The 19851-nt window shown below is 37.5% G+C and overlaps 1 protein-coding gene across 11 annotated transcripts in view; it reads right to left on the bottom strand.

Annotated features, from left to right (window-relative positions):
- Nucleotides 1–19851, bottom strand: part of LOC149539079 (Mitochondrial substrate carrier family protein) — a 159732-nt gene that overhangs the window by 94052 nt on the left and 45829 nt on the right. For 4 of the 11 annotated variants that reach the window (XM_089800428.1, XM_089800427.1, XM_089800429.1 and 1 more), the window contains exon 2: nt 12102–12221. The exons of the other annotated variants lie outside the window; for them this stretch is intronic. In XM_089800428.1, coding sequence (XP_089656554.1) covers nt 12102–12221 — 120 coding nt within the window. The remainder of the gene's footprint in view (nt 1–12101; nt 12222–19851) is intronic. 11 annotated transcript variants of the gene reach the window in all.

The following is a 19851-nucleotide window of genomic DNA, read 5'->3' on the forward strand; positions in this document are numbered from 1 at the left end:
TAAGCCTCCTAATTATCCTGAAATGATTTGGCTGCCTAATCCATCATCACCACTATCATGCTCTTGTACTGGGGAATGTTAAATGCTTCTTCGATCACTTGTCTACCAATGTTGGCCAACACCCTCTTCCCTTCATCAAAAATGATGGATTTACTAATCAGATTAAACCTAGATGTGCACTCCATAACCAATTCTGGACAAGGCAATGTAGGAGGAAAAGTTGGTGCGTGTACAATTCTACTCCTGTATATCTTCTTTGCCAAGGAGGATTGTCCTTCCTTTAGTCTGTCCTTTACCTGTATCATGTTTACTGCACCGACATTGGTATCGGTTATTCGCCTCATTTTCGAGAAGAAAGTTGTTTTGGGCATCATATCCTCTATCTTTCTTAGTATTTGTTCCCTTAGGGTTCTTGCTTGCACTAACATTTGCCATCCTAAACACTTATTTATGCCCCTTCATTCTAAGTGATATGGACTACTCTTATCGATCTCCAATCTTCTTTCTATCGATGGATTCTACACTTATTTCTGCCTCGCCAAGTCCTATCACTACACTTATCAATCTTCAATCTTCAACCTAGGGTGGGACTAACACTTATTTCTATCTCGCCATTACCTTAGGATGGACTACACTTTTATCTCCCAACTTCAACCTAGGGTGGTCTAGCTTATTTGTGCCTCTTCAAATGTCCTATCATGGATTCTACCCTTATCAATCTCCAATCTTCAACCTAAGATGGGATGATAAAGTGATGGATGATGAATGCAAGAAGAACCAAGGAAAACAAAACTAGACAAGAGAAAAAAAGAGAAATCCGCTTAAGGACCCCTTTCCACTCTAAATGATTTGAACTTACCTTTACCAATGGCCGGGTCTTCTTTTGGAATTTAGGATCAGACTTAAGAATTTCAAATCCTTTGCAAATCTTGATGCCCTAGCTGAAAAAATCAAAATTTGGCCTACTTGAAATTGTCCATGCACGTGCTACAAATCAGAATTTACTCCTTGCTTTCTTCTTCAACTCCTTGCTTTCTTCTTGAACCAAAAATCATCCAACCTTGGGAGAAATCACATCCTCTTTAAGATGTAAAATCAGACTTCAAAATTCAGCTAGGGCATGGAAAAAAATCGCAGCCCTCTAGCAAATATAAAATCAGACTTGAACAATAACAAATCTACCCTCCAACTTTGCAATTCTGAAAGTGTTTCCTTTTGCCAAAACAAATCGTCAAGAATGGGAAGTCTGATCCAAATTGCTTAAGAGGAAAAAAACGCCAAACACCATGAAAAATCTACCTATGAAAATCACCCAAAAGTGGGAAATTCTGCCCTTTATCCAACTCACCAAATATGGAGGATGCTCTTCTTGACAAAAATTGCCAAATCCAGAATAAAATCATACTTAGATCATGAGAGGTCTACTCTAGAAGGAAATCGCCAAGTATGGGGAGTGCAGATTTGCTCTTAATGAATCGCCAAGCATGGGAAGCAGCTCCAAATTATCTTTAAAAATCATCAACACAATGCCAATCTGCCCTAACTGAAAAAATTCGTCCAGGGAAAATGCCAATCTGCCTTTGCAAAATCGCTCAAGCGAGAAGAAATCTGCTCTCAGTCAAAATTGCTCAAGCACCATGAAGAAGAGGAATGAGAAGTGAGGAGATAGGGGGAAAAGACTTCCTCTTATACCCCATTTGCTTGCCCCTTTTAGCTGGCCAACTAGGACCCTAGGAGCAAAAAAATATTAATTAGAACACAAATCTGGCCCCCAATAAAATGCTTAGGCCCAAAATTAACTTTGCCAAGATGAAATTTACTTTTTCAAATTGTTGCTTAGACCAAGATTGCAAAAATAAAGTAAATAATGCTTTGGAGATGCTAAATGTTTCCATTTAATGATGATTTAGTAATTAATATATCATTAAAATCGGATTTTGGCTTGCCAAAAGCCATTTTTCAATATTAAATTACTAATTTTATTAAAATCTTCAAGGCAAATTTAATCCATTTAAAGCTAATTTTTGCAATTCAATCCAAATCAATTTTGCTAAGCCATTTTAATTTATTTTAAAAATAAATCATTTCTCTAGAGTCTAAAATCGATTTTCTTATTTGATTCCATTATCACAAAATTAATTTTCTCACCGAAGAAATTCAAGATTTTCCAAATAACTTAAATCTACCAAAAGTTTGTTTTTTGAAAATTTTTCAAATTTACACAATTATATCCAAATTTTCAAAAAAAAATCATCTAAGTACAAAATTTACAATTTTACCCTGCCCAATGTTGTTCTTTGAAATTTGTTTGGCCTAAGGATGAAATTGGTCGTTCTGCAAAATCAATTTGAAACCGGGTGAAAATAGATCTAATCCTTTCCCTTCTAGCCTGAATGTGTCCAAGACTTAAAAGTCTTCAAAAAAAAATCGAATCAAAATTTTTTGGACAACTTCAAAAAATTTACCAAGGCGACCGAAAAAAAGGGGGTCCCCAAAATTTTGGGGCGATGGTGTGAGAAACTCACAACATCTGGCGACTCCACAGGTGAAATGTTTTTGAACGTTTCAAGAATAAAATAACTTAAAACAAAAATCTCAGGATGGCTTACCCAAAAACCTACTTAAGGTTGAGCACTCAACAAGGGAAAAAACTCTCCAGTTGAACGTAAGCATCCTGACCATAAGTTACTCACGTGTGTGCAAATGATTTATTCCCTGCTCGACAAGAACTTGATAATCTCTCAGATCCATCAAACTTAGCTTATTCTAATATCCTTACTTCAAAAGCAACCTGGATAGAGCCCCGCTACCAACCAGGGGTCTATAGCCTCGACGGAGTTATCGCTGTGGCACCACAATCATAGTTCTACCTTTAGTGATTATTTTTATAGCACTGGTAGAGATGATTGCACACCCTTGAATCAAATTTCATCTTTATTTTCACTTTGATACTGCCTTTTCTCTTTACTCATGATATTTTCTCTTTTTCTTTTCCCATGATATTTCTCTTTTTCTTTTCCCATGATATTTCTCTTTTTTTCTCAATCTTTTGTTTGGTTTGCAAGCAATGAAGCTTGCGAAGGGTTTGGAAGACCACAGTGGCACTGAAGCAAGTGTTAGTCGACTGGATGGTCCCGGCGATATTTCTGTAGCCGACGGAATGATTGTCGTCGATGTTTTGTATTTTGTAGCCAACGGGTAAATAGTTTGTAGCGGACATAATGTTTATGGCCAACGAACTCCTCCGGGAAGGTTCGGCGGATAGTATTTATATCCCGTCTGGGATCATTGTAAATCGTCTTCTATCATTAATCTTATCAAGCATAATGTATGTCTGGCATATGCGAATATAATTTTGCTATTCTATTCCATTGTCTGTATGCGTTGATTTCTTTACCAGTACGGTAAACATTTGGCGCCGTTGCCGAGGACCGAACCCGGGTCACCTTGAGCAGACAGTATTGTGTTAGCAGAGGCTACAGATGTAACCGAATGAATGTGGAAGTGATGTGACAAAAGCAGATTTTTTGTTGTAGTCACTCTGTTAATGTATTTTGTTTGTTAATTTGTTTCAGATATTTTGTAATTGTCGTCCGGAGACGACCTTTTTTTTGGGGGGGGATGGTGTCAGCCGACTGGATGGTCCCGGTGGTGTTTCTGTAGCCGACGGAATGATTGTCATCGATGTTTTGTATTTTGTAGCCGACGGGTAAATAGTTTGTAGCGGACATAATGTTTGTGGCCGACGGACTCCTCCGGGAAGGTTCAGCGGATAGTATTTATATCCCGTCTGGGATCATTGTAAATCGTCTTCTATCATTAATCTTATCAAGCATAATGTATGTCTGGCATATGCGAATATAATTTTGCTATTCTATTCCATTGTCTGTATGCGTTGATTTCTTTACCAGTACGGTAAACAGCAGGAGTATGATTTTACTAAGTCCAATTTCACTTCAAAACACCAAGAACTCAGAGCAATTAACTGTGAGTAGAATGTTGTAACCATGTCAAAAATAACTTAAGAACTTCTATCGAGTTCGACCCAAATTTAGTACAGGTCCTACCATAGACCGACAACTAAGCACATCCTTTAACCTTTGAACCTCATCAAATATACTCAAGAAATGAACAAGACGGACTCCGTTTTGTCACCAAAAATGTAAAATCTACACACCTCACCTACAAGTGATAATATGGACCCCCTTTGCACTTGCGAAGACCCAAAACCAAAACGCTCTCTAACTAAGGGAAGCCTAAAAATTTCAAGTCAAATGACTTGATGCAAATCAAACTCGAGCTCCCTCACAAACCTAAATTAAACAACTAAAAGAAACTACCCTAAACAACTGAAAGGGAAACTACTCTAACCTTTGGGCCAAATAGGTCCAAAACAAACTCTACTCTAAAGAACAAAAGAAAACCAACTACTAACCGAAAGCAAACCTATTCCAACTATGTACAATAAGGGCTCTGGATGGAGTCCTAGGCTTGGAAATAATGCTTGAGGAATTGCCCATTGGCAGGCAGTGGGACATCCTCGCCAGTGAGTGTCTTAAGTCTAAATACATTATCTCTGATAATCTTGGATATTTGGAAAGGACCCTTCCATAGCTTATCGAATTTGTCATGTTGTCCTTTCTTTTCATGGGCTTTGTCCCAATATAAGACCAAGTCAGAGATCCTAAAGGCCTTATTTTGTGTTTTTTTGTCGAACCAACGCTTAACTACCCCTTGATGTTTTGCAAATTTTTCTAGGGCTTCGTCTCTTTTCTCATCTAGTTGCATCAATTGAGCCAACCTAACTCTATCTTCATTCTCATCATAGTACTCCTGTATGAGCCTTAAAGTTGGAATTTTCAATTGAATTGGGAATACAGGCTCTTGTCCATAAACCAAATGATGAGTGATTCCTATGGACTCTTTAACTCTTGTTCTATCGGCCACAAAGCATATCTCAAGTGTGTGTGCCAATCTCTTGGGTTCCTGTCTAAAAGTTTTCCAATTACAATTAAAAGGTTCTTGTTTGTGGATTCTGCTAGGCCATTTCTCTGGGGATAGTAACTTGATGGAAATTTTAATATGATCTCGTGGTCAAATGCCCAAGTATGAAATTTCAAAGAAGTGAAAGCAGAACCATTATCACATACAAAAGCAAAAGGACACCCAAACCTGTTAGTGATCTTTTCCTCTGAGAATTTAATGACAGTCTCAGCAATGCAATTTTTGAAAGCTTGAGCTTCTGACCACCGAGTACAGTAGTCAATTGTGGTTAGAATATACTTGTGTTGTGCTAAGGAAGGTGGATTGATAGGACCAATGAAGTCAAGTCCCCACATCGTGAAAGGTCTCACCTCAATAATTGGCCGCAAAGACATTGCTGGATTCCTTTCTCTATTTGCCATAGTTTGGCAAACATGACAAGTCTTTACATGCTCATGTCTTTGAACAAAGTTGGCCAGTAGCATCCGGCTCTTAGTATCTAGTGTGTTGTAGCCAAATTTGATCCATGTCCTATTCCGCATTTATCATGAAAATGTTCCAAAATGTTCCTGGCTTCTTCCTTTCCAACGCATCTCAAATATATCCCCTCGTGATTTTGCTTGTACAACACTGGTCTTTGTAGCATATATCTTCTACTTTTGAATCTCAATGCTCGTTTCTGCATTGAACTCAAATGTGAAGGGCATCGATGATTTAGCAGATAGTTGATTATGTCCTGATACCATTCATCGGGGTGTACATCCTCCAATTCATAAACTTGTTGCACAAGTCCAATGCCATGGTCTACGCCAATTGTTGTCCTCTGACAAATTTCATCAGTTGAATCTCTATGTCATATTCTTGGATAGTGGCGACCCACTTGCCTTTTCTTTCTCCAAGGTTGTTTTGCATCAGAAGAGTCTTCACTGCTATGTCGGGCACAATTGCATGTACTTTGCTTCTCAAGATGTGATGCCTGAACTTCTTTACCGCTTTCACCAAGGCATAAGCTTGTTTCTCCACATTTGGGTAGTTCAATTCGGCTTCTCTGAAAGGTGCACTCATGAATGCAATTGGATGCTCTTCACCTACCTTATTCTTTTGTGTTAAAATGGTCACACATGCGTGGTCAGAGGCGAAAGAATATATATTGAATGGCCTCTCATAATTCGAGCTTACTAGAACTAGTGCATTGATGATAGCATGTTTTATTTCTTCAAATACCATCTTCATTGCTGGAGTCCAATCCATTTTTGCATCCTCTTTAACATGTCATTCATTGGCTTTACAATCTCAGCAAATGCAGATATGAACTTTCTCACGAAGTTGATCTTTCCAAAGAACAATTTGAGCTCTTTCCTGCTAGCAGGTATGCCAAGTTTGGAAATTGCTTCCACTCTCTCTGGATCTATCATGATACCCTTTTCTGAAATCACATGTCCCAAAAGTTTTCCTTCGGTAACCCCAAACATACATTTCTTCAAATTCAAAGAAATTTCGAACCTTCTACATCTCGTGAAAACTTTCCTCAAATCCATAATGTGATCCTCTCTGTTCTTTGAAAACACTGTTATGTCATCCATGTAAATGATAATGCATTTGTCTTTTAAGTCCTTGAAAGCATAATCCATGGCCCTTTGAAATGTTGCACCTGCACTGATCGAGCCAAAAGGCATCCTCCTGTATGCAAATGTTCCCCACTTCATGGTGAAGGCCGTTTTCAATCTGTCTTCTTCTTCAACAATCACTTGATTGTACCCTGAATATCCATCCATAAATGACATCATTTGAGCTCCGTTTACAATTTGCAAGACCTCGTCTAGTGATGGCAATGGATAATTATCCTTTTCTGATGCTCTATTCAAATTTTTGAAATCAACACATAGCCTTATTTCTCCATTTTTTTTCCTGATTGGGACAAGATTGGCGACCCACATTGAATGCCTTACTGGGAAGATGATCCGCGCATCTAGCAACTTCTTTACTTCTTGAAATATCAATGGTTCTAACAAAGGGTTGACTGGCCTTTGTCGCTGCCTAAATGGCTTACTCCCTTCCTTCAGTGGAATTATCTGTGTAATGATGGAAGGATCGTATGTTTTCAAATCTTCATATCCCCAAGCAATTACATCTGGGAATTCCTTCATCAAACTCAATATATCCGCTTTCTCCTTAGGTGTACAAACTTTCCCAATATGAACTATTTTGGGACAATCCTCTATTCCCAAATTTACCTTTTCACACTCATCACCTCCTGTGGGTTGATATTGTACTTTATGGAATTGGTCCATGTCGAATATTCTTTCGAATTCAATCATTCCCTTTGGAATAGCATTTGTCTTTAAGCTCATCACTCCCACATTGATCTTTGCTTCTTTATCCACTTCACCATCAATGATTTGCGCTATGAAGACGTCTAAGTTAGTCAAGAACTTGAGGATATGTCTATTATCTTCAAACACCTGGAAATTCTTGACATTGTCTGGTATTGATGGGACCGATGCCAACTCAACTCTAAATTTCTTCAAGCCATCCAACTTAATTGGTGCTAGTGAGCTTGCAGTTTGTGCGAGGGCATTTGCCACCTGATTGTTTGCTCTATAGCTGAACTTGATATTGAAGGCATCGAAGTCCTCTATCAAATCTCAAACTCTGTTTCTATATCTCTTCAATCTCTTGTCATGGCAGGCGAACTTCTACTTTATCTGTTCAATTACTAAATGCGAGTCTCCAAGTACATTTTTTGCATTCTTTTAGTCCTCTCTAGGGTTTTGACTCGTTATTGGAATAATGAGAACACTGGAACTTCTTGCTGCTTAGAGCCACTATGAAAAGATACGTGGGTTTTCTTTTCCCTTGCGTTTCTTGTTGGATTTATCATGATGCCATTCTGGGTCTTTTGCTTGGCACTCAAGTAGTCATATTTGCATCACACATCGTGACTGATGAAATACTAGCTGGAAATGATGAGCTGTAAATCACTTCCTGTATACATTTTATCGTATTTGATAGAAAAGCCATCGTGCTTAAATAGAATCACTCTTTGTTTGCTATGTTAGATGGATATTCTGTACATTTTTTGCTGGGTATTCTCCTTCTTACCCTGTTGCTTAGAGTTATAGACCTTCAATACAAGGATAGAATTCTGTTATAATTTCTGAGTAGATTTAAAGGTATTGAGGCCGCCATTAATGAGGGTTTATGCCTTTTTCTGTTGCCGTTTTTTCCCCCTTACAAATTTCTGATGTTTGAGCAGTTTTTTGCATTGTTTGAGGTAATGTGTGGTTTTCCTGCAGATGGACTTTTACCCTGCTCATTGCTTAACACCAAAATGGCATTAACGCTGTAAGCTAACTTGAAGTCTTCCAGAAATTGCTTGAAAATGAGATCTTTCAGTTATAAGATCTAAAACCTGAAATGGGTTTTCCCCTGTTACATGATAATTTTTCTTAAAAATGAGTTCAAGTTTTCTCATTTCTTATATATCTCCTTTATATCCAGAAAGACATCTTCATTTGTAGCTGAATCTAGACTGTAAAGGAGTCGCCATGTAATTTCTGGGCATGAGTCTTTGAACGTGAAGTGATTCATTAGAAGCCATTTATGCTTTCCTAGCATTTCTAAAGCCATTATTTGTTGTTGCTGATTCTCGGGTAAATCTGATACATAGCTATTCAGGATTTTTCTTTTCTCTTGCCGATATATTTGCTCCTTTAGCAGCGACAGTTTAATGGAGATTTGATAATTCTGAAATTAACCCGAACTGGTTTTGCCTGATTTACTAGCCCCCTTTTGCATTAAAGTCAAAGATTTACTTTGAATGTTTGAGCTAAAAATAAAAACAGATCTTTTTTGTTGATGATTTCTAAAGAACACTCTTGTTGTTACACATTTTCTAGCATTATAGCATTATCCTTTTGAAATTATGATTGCAGCCCTCGACATATGCTTTTTTGTTTGCAGATCTGAAAGATATCTATGTATTTGATTTTTTTACCCATAGATATTCCACACATTATCAGATATAAACAAGCATAGAAACCTAGGTGCATTTCTGAATTGTTCCATCTACCTATTGATAACTTTGTATTTTAGGTATATTGAAGTTAAGATTCTGAATGTGTTCTCCACTTACTTGATACTTATCTCTGTTTTAGAGAACATTCAGCAATAACAATATGCATTCACAAGTCCATTTTACTTGTAACAAAGACTCCTCTGTTTATCAGTTAGAATATTCTAGCATACTTAGATTCTTTTGTTATTAGTATCATTCTTGTAGCATCTTTCTTACATTTGATATCACTCCTCGTGTCACTTCATACCACATTTTCCCTCTTATCATTATCCGTGGCCGCTATATTACCCTTTGCTTTCTTTCTTGTATCTTGTAGCAAATTACTTTCTTTTGTAAGTTTCCAAATCAAATAATAATTTGTCCCTTAAACAATCAGATGATTTATCCTTTCCCTTTTGTGCAATCTGCAATGTAATAATCATAGTTACGGGACTCGGACTCACCTCTGAATTGGAAAGTCAAAATCCGACTCGGACTCGGACTCGGCGACCGACTCTGCTAGAACTCGAAAAATCAAAAAACCCATGAAATTCATAGATTTTCAAGGATTTAAAGATTTTTTCATGCATCTTTAGTCAATTAACATCAAATACACAATAATTGAGATAAATAGAAGCTACTTAACACTCATACACAATTTTGCATAGATCACATAAGTATAACAACGAATTTATTAAGGAAAAAAACTGAATGACACAATTAAAGTTAAACATAGTGTCACTATCAAATGTCTAAAATATATGAAATTCATGAAATCAAAAGTTGAAAACATATATCAAAATATCAGGATAAGTGTAGAAGACTAAGGTTCATAGTAGCCTATGCCCTCCTACGAATTCGCCTAAGATAAGTCATGGAAGACTCAGATATTGAGAAATATGTTTGTTACAGCTTATGTGAGCATTGTAGACAACAACAAGGCTCTCAAGTATGTCTATCAATTTGTTTGGTGAAACACAACTTTTAATGGTAAAAGTCTTTTAATAACAATTATAGTTGGCTTACAAATTTTTGCCAAGAAAATGATCAAGGACATAGCCAGCAACAAATATACACATAAGTCTGAAAGTTAATAACTTATTGTAAAATACTAGAGAGTTCTAACATTCATGAACACGTAAGTCTTAAAAAAAAAAAAAAAACCTCATACACATCATTATAGAATTCTAACACAAATATATACAAATCTGAAAATATTTGTACAGCATTATGAACTCTACAATGCTGAAAGAGACTTCTTCATAATGAAACCTAGATAGTAACCAATATTGGCAGTGAGCCTTCAATTTGGGTATCTATCCTTCATTTTGAGATGTCAGGTTATTTAGCTATGTAATTTGCTATGACTTGGTTAACGACATTTGAAGATTTAAAGTTAAACATTAAATTTCTTATAATATTCAAGATTTTCAGACATAAATTTAAAGATTTAAGATTTAAGATTCAATCCTTAATAAATTCCTGACATACCACAACATCATTTTCAGAATTAATATACACTAAAAAAAAGACACCTTCCAAAAATCTATCTTTAAAAAAAAAAATTTTAATTTTAATAATTTAAATTTAAAAAAATTTAAAAATAAAAATTTTGGAAGAGTCCTAGGCTCAGGACTCAACGATTCCCTGGACTCGGCAAGTCCACATGGACTCTGCCAGGACTCTACCAGTCCACATGGACTCTGCCAGGACTCGGCCGAATCAGACTCTAAAGGCCATTTGCCTTGGAAAGGCCTCCTCTGCCTCGAACTCACAGAGTCCCGAAACACTAGTGATAATAAAAGGTTTCATGCATGATGAATACATGTCGCTTTAATATTATGCTTTTTTGCTTTACTTGTCTTGACCAGCTTCATAGGTTCTATTTCTAACTGGTATGCCCAGCTCAATAACCCTTGTGGGAGCCTACTGTTATATCCGCGTACCCATTAGAAACAATATGCTACACAAGAAACAAACATGTCAGTAGTAAAGCATATCAATGTGATAGTTTTCTTTCCTTGCTGATATATATTTTGTTTTATGAAAATGAATGGCATGTTAGGAAAATGAATGAGATGCTTGCATTGCTTAGATCCATTGGATCTAACAGATTTTAAAATGAATGCAAGGTTTGGATGCGTGGATGGAGCGCAACTAGAGGCAATAGATGGGTGGAAGCGAATGAATGGAAAACGACCAATCATTACAGGCAATGACTGGTACCCATGACTTCTACTCTCTTTTATTTTTTGTCATTTAATTTTGTAGTAGAATAGATATCAGCAAGAGACTACTCTCACGGTCACTTGTATGAGAGAATTTTCTTTTTAGCATTCTTTGATTATCACAGTTCTTTTGTAAATATCAGTTGTATATTCAGAATGAATAATACAAGGACATTTATTATTCTTTGGCTCATAATGAACATGATTTCAATATGCATGAACTGAATAAAATGTAAAATGTTTGTGAAATTGTATGAACCCTTTGAAATCAGAACTAAATTTCAGCATGTGTAGAAATTTAGTAACATGAGCAACCAACAAATGGTTACACAATGCAACACAAAAAAACAATCTATGAAGAATAATAAAAATTGAACAAGAAAACTATGTACTCAATCATAGAAATGAAAGAATTACAAAGTCGATATTTGGACATGAAACCGAACACACTCATTATGTTACTCAAACCTTAAAGTTCACTTGCTTGTTTCCCGGCAAATCGTAATTTGATGAATGAGACAAGATCATACTGTATTCATAACAAAATTTCAGGATCCCTTCTAATGAAAATCTTGAAGCATTGTCAATGACTATTTACTTGGCACTCCAAAATGGGATGAGAGATTTTGTTGAGGTAGTTACAAACTACCTCAATTGTTGCTCTTTTGGTTTGTAATTGTCACTGAGTATATTATCTCTAGAATTTAACACAGCAAATTAGACAACAAATTGCATGCAAAAAACATGAAATTCTATAAAATGAAGCTGAAATAAGATCTCAAAATTAATCAGGAAGATGAACATTTACAAACTTTTCAATGGATGTAAAATACCTCCTACACAATTATGCCCAGCTGTAAACTCTGTTGCAAATCCACCAAGAAGTGAACCGGTTTCCTTCCACAGTCCAATGCACCATGAAATCTTGAAGGTTCCATCTTCAAGTATTAAAACTGAAAGCCAAAGTTTCATAAAATTCTCCAAGAGAATTGAAGTATAATCCAAGCATGAAAAGAATGAGCCTCTGAAAGTCCTTTTATAACACATCCCTATGACTCTTCATTTTCCCCTAGCCTGTCTCTTCATCTTTCTTTCTGAATCATTTATTAACCCACTTTAAATTACAATGTCCTTTTAATAATAAAGTGACGCATTAATATGACTATTTAATTTTTGGCATTAAAATAAATAACCAATTGAACTCAGAAAACCATGTGTGATAGCTTGTTGGAAAGGTCTCAAATGAGATGTTGCAAGTCCAACACTGAAATACCAAAAATATTGAACCCTTCTAACTTACTATAAATAGTAAATATCTGGAAACCATGTTGAATCAACTCTAATTGGCCTAAAACTGGAATTGCCTAGGCCAAATCTCTCTTTGATCCTTGTAAAGTCTTGCTTAGCCCAAGGGGCCAAGGCAAAAAGGGCTAACGATGCATCAAGAATTAATGGGCTAGAAAAGGGGATATTACAATCCTCCCTTACCAGAAATTGCTTGCCCCAAGCAATGTGCACTTGCATGCAGAAGCCAAGTTCTTGGATCCCATATCAACTTCAAGAAATTTGCTTTGCCAATTGGTTATGCTACTCTAATATAAATAACATGACTGGAATTGTGCAACCACTAGTCAAAACCCCACTGAAGTAATGCACCCCACATGCCAATACTTGTATCCCAAATTAACATGTTATCGCGACTGTCAGATATGAGGAAATAGTAGTCTCATGAGGAGCTATAAACATTGAACAACTCTCCAACTGTGAATGATCTGCTATGGAAACGCATAACACCCATCATAGACACAATAGAACATACCCACCCATTGTGCACTACTGATGTAAAAATCAGACTGCTTAAAAGTTGAGGTCAACACCAATGGTTGGGAGGGCTAATACAACAATCATCAATCTGAAATGCCACTGAATACATAGGTATCATAAGTAAGGAAGTGGCTGAAAATCCATCTCCTGTGATCAAACCATAAGTAACATCAATCCTCAACCAAGAGTTGTTCATCTGTTGAAGCATAGAATCCATTCAACTTATATGTAAGTCAAAATTTGAACCCATGTGTACGCTGATCGAAGAATGGACAGCAGTACTAACTCTAGAAATTGATCCACTACTCCAATCCTATGACCAAAACTCATCGCTAGAAATTGCACCTAGGTCCCAAAACTTGCAATCAATTTCATTCCCATCATTGGAGACAGAAAGAACTCCCTCACCTAACTCAGAGTGGATTATCAATCATCCAAACAACACCCACCTCAAACAAAGGACTGTCAATAATCTGGACATTATCCTTTACTCTCAATTTATACTGAAGTTCTAATTGGTCCAAAAATCTCTTACTTGATCTTCTAGGACAACTATCCAAGTCATAAGTTTGTTGTGTGCTATCAAGTTCTGTAATCACCTCCTTGAAAAACTCAGTCCTCTCTCTATTCTCTTGTTCCCTTAACTGATTAGTGATCAAAATCTGATTTTTTGCTTCTTGAAGAGCAATCTATGTATTCTCCAATATCTCCTTAGTATCGTTAAGCTCCCTGATGAGTTTATTAACCTCATCCTCCTTTTTCCTCAATTTATCAGCATATATTTCAGCAACCTTTAAAATGTAAACCCTGTCTGAAAGTAGACATAAATAATCTTATTTTGAAGTTTCAAAGGCTACTTCGACCACTTGGAAGACAGCAACATAAAAATCACCTTCCATACCACTTTGTCTTTTTGTCAGTTGGGGCTTCTTGTAGAGATCTTCAATGATCGTGTGAGTGTCATCGCTATGTACTAGAGCTGCAATGACTATATCATCAGTAACTTCCAGCTGACTCCTCAAAGTATCATTGTCATTTTGAAATGCATTTTCTGATGGGTCATTCAAAACACCATCATCCTGAAATTCTTTCTCTGATTGGTCCTTTAAATCACTATGATAAAGAACATATGATTCATCATACATTTCATTGATGTTATCAATGTCAAAATAGGCCTCCACACCCTTATTCGATTTATCTACATACAAAGTCAAGCCTGCTGCCATGTCAAAATTTTCAAGAAAATTCTCATCATGTAAAGACTCCAACATGCTCTCTCCTGAGTAAGACCATCCTCATCAAAATGTTTGTCGATAACAACCTCCAAAGCACCAATATAGAGATTTGTATATCCCTTATCAATAACATTAGCTGAATCCATCTCACCACCCACATTTGTGTTATTTTGTAGGGCCAAAGCTATGAGATTCTTATCTTCTTCCTTGCTGATCTGAATTTCTTTGGCTGCCTTATCCTCATTACAATTCCAACAAACATGATTAGGTGTCCAAGTGTCTTGACATGTAAAACAAATCTGATCCTTCCTCATTTGGTTCTTACTTATTTTGGGAGTTCCTACAACCTAAAAGCCCATTGAGATTATTTCATTTTCAGTCATGTGGTCCTGTGACACTTCAATTTTATGCTCAATCAACCCCTTTGAGAGCTCATAACCCATATGTGAAATTTTATATTCGTTTCTCCAATAACCAACAAATCTGATTGCAACTGCTTACAGATGTCATCATCCTCCTCTAAAATCAATGATATAATAGTGTCCATACAAGCCCTCATCTTATCTAGTTAATGTTACTTGAATTTTGCTAGCAAGCATTGAAACATTTTAAGAATCAAATCATTACATTCAAGATCAGTCATCATGGCAAATGATTCAAGTTATGATTTAATTTCTAAGAGTTTAACCTTCTTGACAAAGGTAGGGCCTTTGTCATCATGTAACCCCTTAAATTCTTTACAATCAACTGCAAGACTTTTCTCAATACATCATCATTGTAGGATGATATAGGGGTTGTTATTTGTGTAATTTCACTAAGACATGAAGCAACTGCAAATCTAAATCTTTATGTGGATGTACCGTAAACTTTTGTTGAACCAAAAAGACCATTAAGGGCTGCAAATCCTAATTAAGAAGCCTACAATCTAAGTGATCAACTTTAGATAGATATGAGTCTAAATCTTCTAATTTAGAAAGAAAATCATTATAATGTTCCTGTTATAAAATAAATCATTAATCAAACTATTGCAATGGGCCGATTGATTTAATATATCTCGGACCCATTTTTATTTTTGTTTATGTAATTTGTGTCGCCGTCGGCTATCTTTGTACACCCTCGGAAAGTTTCCCCCCGACAGGTATTTAAGCACAGCTTATAGGTAGTCATTGGGTATGCAATTTGTATTATTTCTTAGTACTACAAATTCCTGTTGGGATTCTCTGTTGTTTGCCATTTCGGAAGTGGAAGAACTTCCCTACTTGGCTATTTTCGGTTTCGGTGGGATTCAAAGCTCACACTATTCCGTTGCCTGTAATACTTCGCTCGGATCTGGCAAATCGAAGCACCATCTTTTTGGCAAATCTTATTGACAGGTTTTGTTTTCTAATTTCCATTGTTGATTCTATCTTATGAATTTAGGTCTCTGCGTTATCATATGTCTAAGCACTTACTCTTGACCCGTACACCATCCACTTCTCCCGACACGAAGTTCATCTTTTCATGTGACTACATTGCCCACTGTACGGCCAACGCCTAATTCCTTCATTTCACCACCATACGGCCATTTGGCCTTCATCTTCCTACTCCCATACGGCCAGTATTGGTCACTGTACTACTACTTTGATACCACACCGTACGACCAACAATGCATATGTTGTACGACACTTTTAGTCCCCATACCGTATGGCCTCCTTGGTCACCATACGGCCAAAGCTGTTCACCTCACAATTTTCTCCCACCCTCACCATATGGCAAATAAGTAGCCTTGCACTGCACTATACAACCTATACCGTACGGCCTCCAATTGTGCTTGTACCTTGGTCAAATCACCTCACCATACTGCCCTCTAGAACTCCATATTGGCCCCATCTAATTGACGTTGTGAAGGAAAAAAAAAAAGGATTATTTGAAAGTAGTTGCATGTACAGAACATTATAGTGGTATCAAAGCGCTTCGATCATGCCAGCCTATGAACAATGAATGAGAGTTTATAGCTGGAAGAGACAAAGAACCCATTCCATTGATAGAATGGCTATCGAATTGGAACCAACAGCTGCCAAACTCATGGCACTGCTGAAAGAACTTGCAAAGAATCAAGCAGAGATCACTGATACTCAGCGACTCATGGAAGAGACTCTCAAGAAGTTAGCAAACAATAAAATATCCAGAGAACAAAATTGTCACAGCGCAGACTCGGTGTAGGGTAAAACAAACCCTCATCCAGCACGCCCTCGACCTTCCATGCCGTCTTTTTGGACACCACCCAAAGGGAAGTAGCCGACCTTTGAAGAAATGCAAGAACAGCTGAGAGAAGATTGGAAGAATGCGAATTTTGAGGAAGATATATCCTATAAAGATTATGCAGTTCTAAGAATGAGATATTCGGGAAACGGAAACAAAGGATATTTTAATGATGATCTCAGGAGGAAATTGAGTAAAGTGAATTTGTCTCCATTTGATGGATCCGGATCCATATCCACACAAGCGTGGGTAATGAAGGCCGAGACTTACTTCCAGCTTAATCCCATGCCAAAAGAAGAAGCAATCAAATTTGCAGCATTGCACTTGGAGGGAGTTGCGCATGAATGGTGGCATCACAGCACCATCATACTGGGGCATGATCAAATAAATACTTATGCGGAATTCACTAAGAGATTGATAGATCGATTTGATGGTAAAGATTCGGAACTCAATTTCAAAGATTTGGCATAGCTAAGACAAACTGGATTGGTTGACCAGTACATTGCTGAATTTCAGAGACTCTATGTTTTGGTCACAGACATTTCTGAAAGAAGAGGAATAGTGCTCTTCATGGACAGACTGACAGAACCATTAAAAGGTTGGGTAAAGGGGTTCAATCCTGCCACCCTATCGAAAGGCATTAAGAAGGCACAGAGTATGGCATCATCATCGGCATCATACTCGCAAAGTTACTCACATTCCAAACTGTCGATGTTTCCAACAAACAGAGATAATAAACCTCTGCCCAAGAAGCCATTGATGGACGAAGCCGCCAGACATAAGCTCCGAAGGAAGAAACTATGTTTCAATTGCAAGGGACCTTGGGAACCTAACCACAAATGCCTTAGAAAGGGGAATATCCATTACATTGAGGTCGTTTCTGATGATGAGGACGAACAGCAAGAAATACCTGCCGAAGACAATCAACATCAGAACAACACCAACATGGTTAGTTTGAACCATACAGAAAGAATTGCAGCATTGGTACGATATGGAAGAACTATCACTCTAACCGATAGCCTGAAGTGCACAATATTTCGTGTACAGGGAACCCTTCAAGGACAAAGGGTTATGGTGATACCCAATAGTGGAGCCACTCAACTTCATAAACTCATCTCTGGTGAAGCGAAGAGGTCTACTTATGGAGACACACGCAGGATTTCAGGTCAAGGTTGCCGGAGGGACTCTTCTGCCCTGCACACATCTTGTTCCTCAACTAAGTCTCACAATGGCAAATCATACGATGATCGAAGATTTCTTCATAGTGGACCTTGATGACATGGAGATTATTTTGGGCATATAGTTGATGGAAACACTGGATGAATACACTTAGAGTTTGAAATGGATGAATTTCACTTTTGTTGCCGATGGGAGAAGGTTGTTCTCTGTAGAATGGCAAATGAGGGTCCAAAGGAAGTTTCTACACATCGGATGGAGGCAATTTTCCGGCGTGATGATGTTGCTTGGGCTACACACAATTTTGTCTTGACAGAGCCTATAAAAGGGCAACGAACACCTCCCCAAAATGATGATCTCTAGAATGTTTCAAGTAAACATGATAAAGTTTTTATTGACATTCCTTTGGGCATACCACCTCATCGAGGGTTTGAACATACTATCGAGTTAGAAGCAAGAGCCAAGCCGGTCATAACCACACCGTACCACCATCTCAAGAAATTCAAAGATGAGATCGAAAAGACGATCCAAGAACTACTAGAAATAGGATGGATCCGCCCCAGTTCTAGCCCTTTTGCATCATCAGTGGTATTGGTCAAAAAGGATGGGATGATGCACATGTGTGTGGACTATCGTGAGCTGAACAAAAAAACAATAAAGAATAGATATCCCATTCCAAGGATAGATGAGTTGCTAGATGAATTACATGGCACAATCTACTTTTCAAAAATAGATCTCTGTTTCGAATACCATCAGATCAGCATGAGGGAGGAAGATGTGGAGAAGAGGGATTTTTGTTGTCACTATAGGCATTATGAGTTCCTAATCATGCCGTTCGGATTGACAAATGCACCTGCTACATTCCAATCGTGCATGAATTGCATCTTCAACAAACAATTGCGTAAGTACTTATTGGTATTTTTTGATGATCTTCTTATTTAAGCAGGACATGGGAGGAACACCTCAAACATCTGGATGAAGTCGTAAGTATCATGAAGGAGCAATCTCTCTTCGCCAAGCAATCCAAGTGTGAATTTGGTATGACAAAAATATTGTACCTGGGGCATGTTGTCAGTAAATATGGAGTTCAAGTTCATCGAGAGAAGATTAGGGCTATTCTTGATTGGCCTCCCCCAAAATCACTTACGGATTTGCGAGGGTTTTTCGGGACGTGTAGTTATTACCGGAGGTTCGTTAAAGGATTCTCTTAGCTCAGCGCACCCTTAACAGCTCTGACAAGGAAAGAGTCTTTCTAGTGGAATGAGAAGGCACAACTCACTTTTGATAAGCTGAAAGAGGCAATGAGCACTTGTTCCCTAATTGCATTACTTGATTTCACTCGACCGTTCATTTTAGAGTGTGACGCATCCAAAGAAGGCATTGGCACAATACTGATGCAAGATAAACACCCCATAGCTTATGAGACCAGGAAGCTTATGCAAACAGAACGCTTATATTCCATCTACGACAAAAAGATGTTGGCCATCGTACATGCACTAAACAAGTTCTAGCAGTATCTGGTAGGTGCCAAGTTTGTCATCCGCATGGATCACAATAGTTTGAGATATTTTTTGGAGCAATAGGATTTGAATGAGAGGCAACAGAAATGGGTAAGCAAGGTTCAGGCCTTTGATTTTGACATTGAATATGTAAAATGAAAGAATAATGTGGTTGCAGATGCTTTGTCCAAAAAACCCGCCGTCTGCTTACTAACTCAAATTTTAGTCGACTAAAAAGCACATTTGTTGGTAGAATATTCCAAAAACACATTTGCCTATGAGCTAATGGATGGCATCGCCAAGGATGATCAGTACAAAGTGGTGGATGACATCATTTATTATAAGAGTTGGATATTCCTAGTGCCTGAATCTAAATTGAAGCAAAAAATCCTGAAGGAGGTACACGACTCACCCTTGGCAGGACACCTGGGCTTCCTCAAAACATACAGAAGTCTTCGGGAGAGGTTTTCACTGAAAGACTTAAGAGGAAATGTATTGCAATATGTAAGAGAGTGTGATCTGCCAGCAAAACAAATCCAAACATACTCTACCTCCCGGGCTACTGCAACTTGTGCCAATTCTAGAACATAAGTGGGAAAGTATCTCAA

This window comes from Cupressus sempervirens, chromosome 9 (genome assembly GCF_028749045.1).
Source record: "Cupressus sempervirens isolate cs-2001-9-10 chromosome 9, ASM2874904v1, whole genome shotgun sequence".
Taxonomy (NCBI): domain Eukaryota; kingdom Viridiplantae; phylum Streptophyta; class Pinopsida; order Cupressales; family Cupressaceae; genus Cupressus; species Cupressus sempervirens.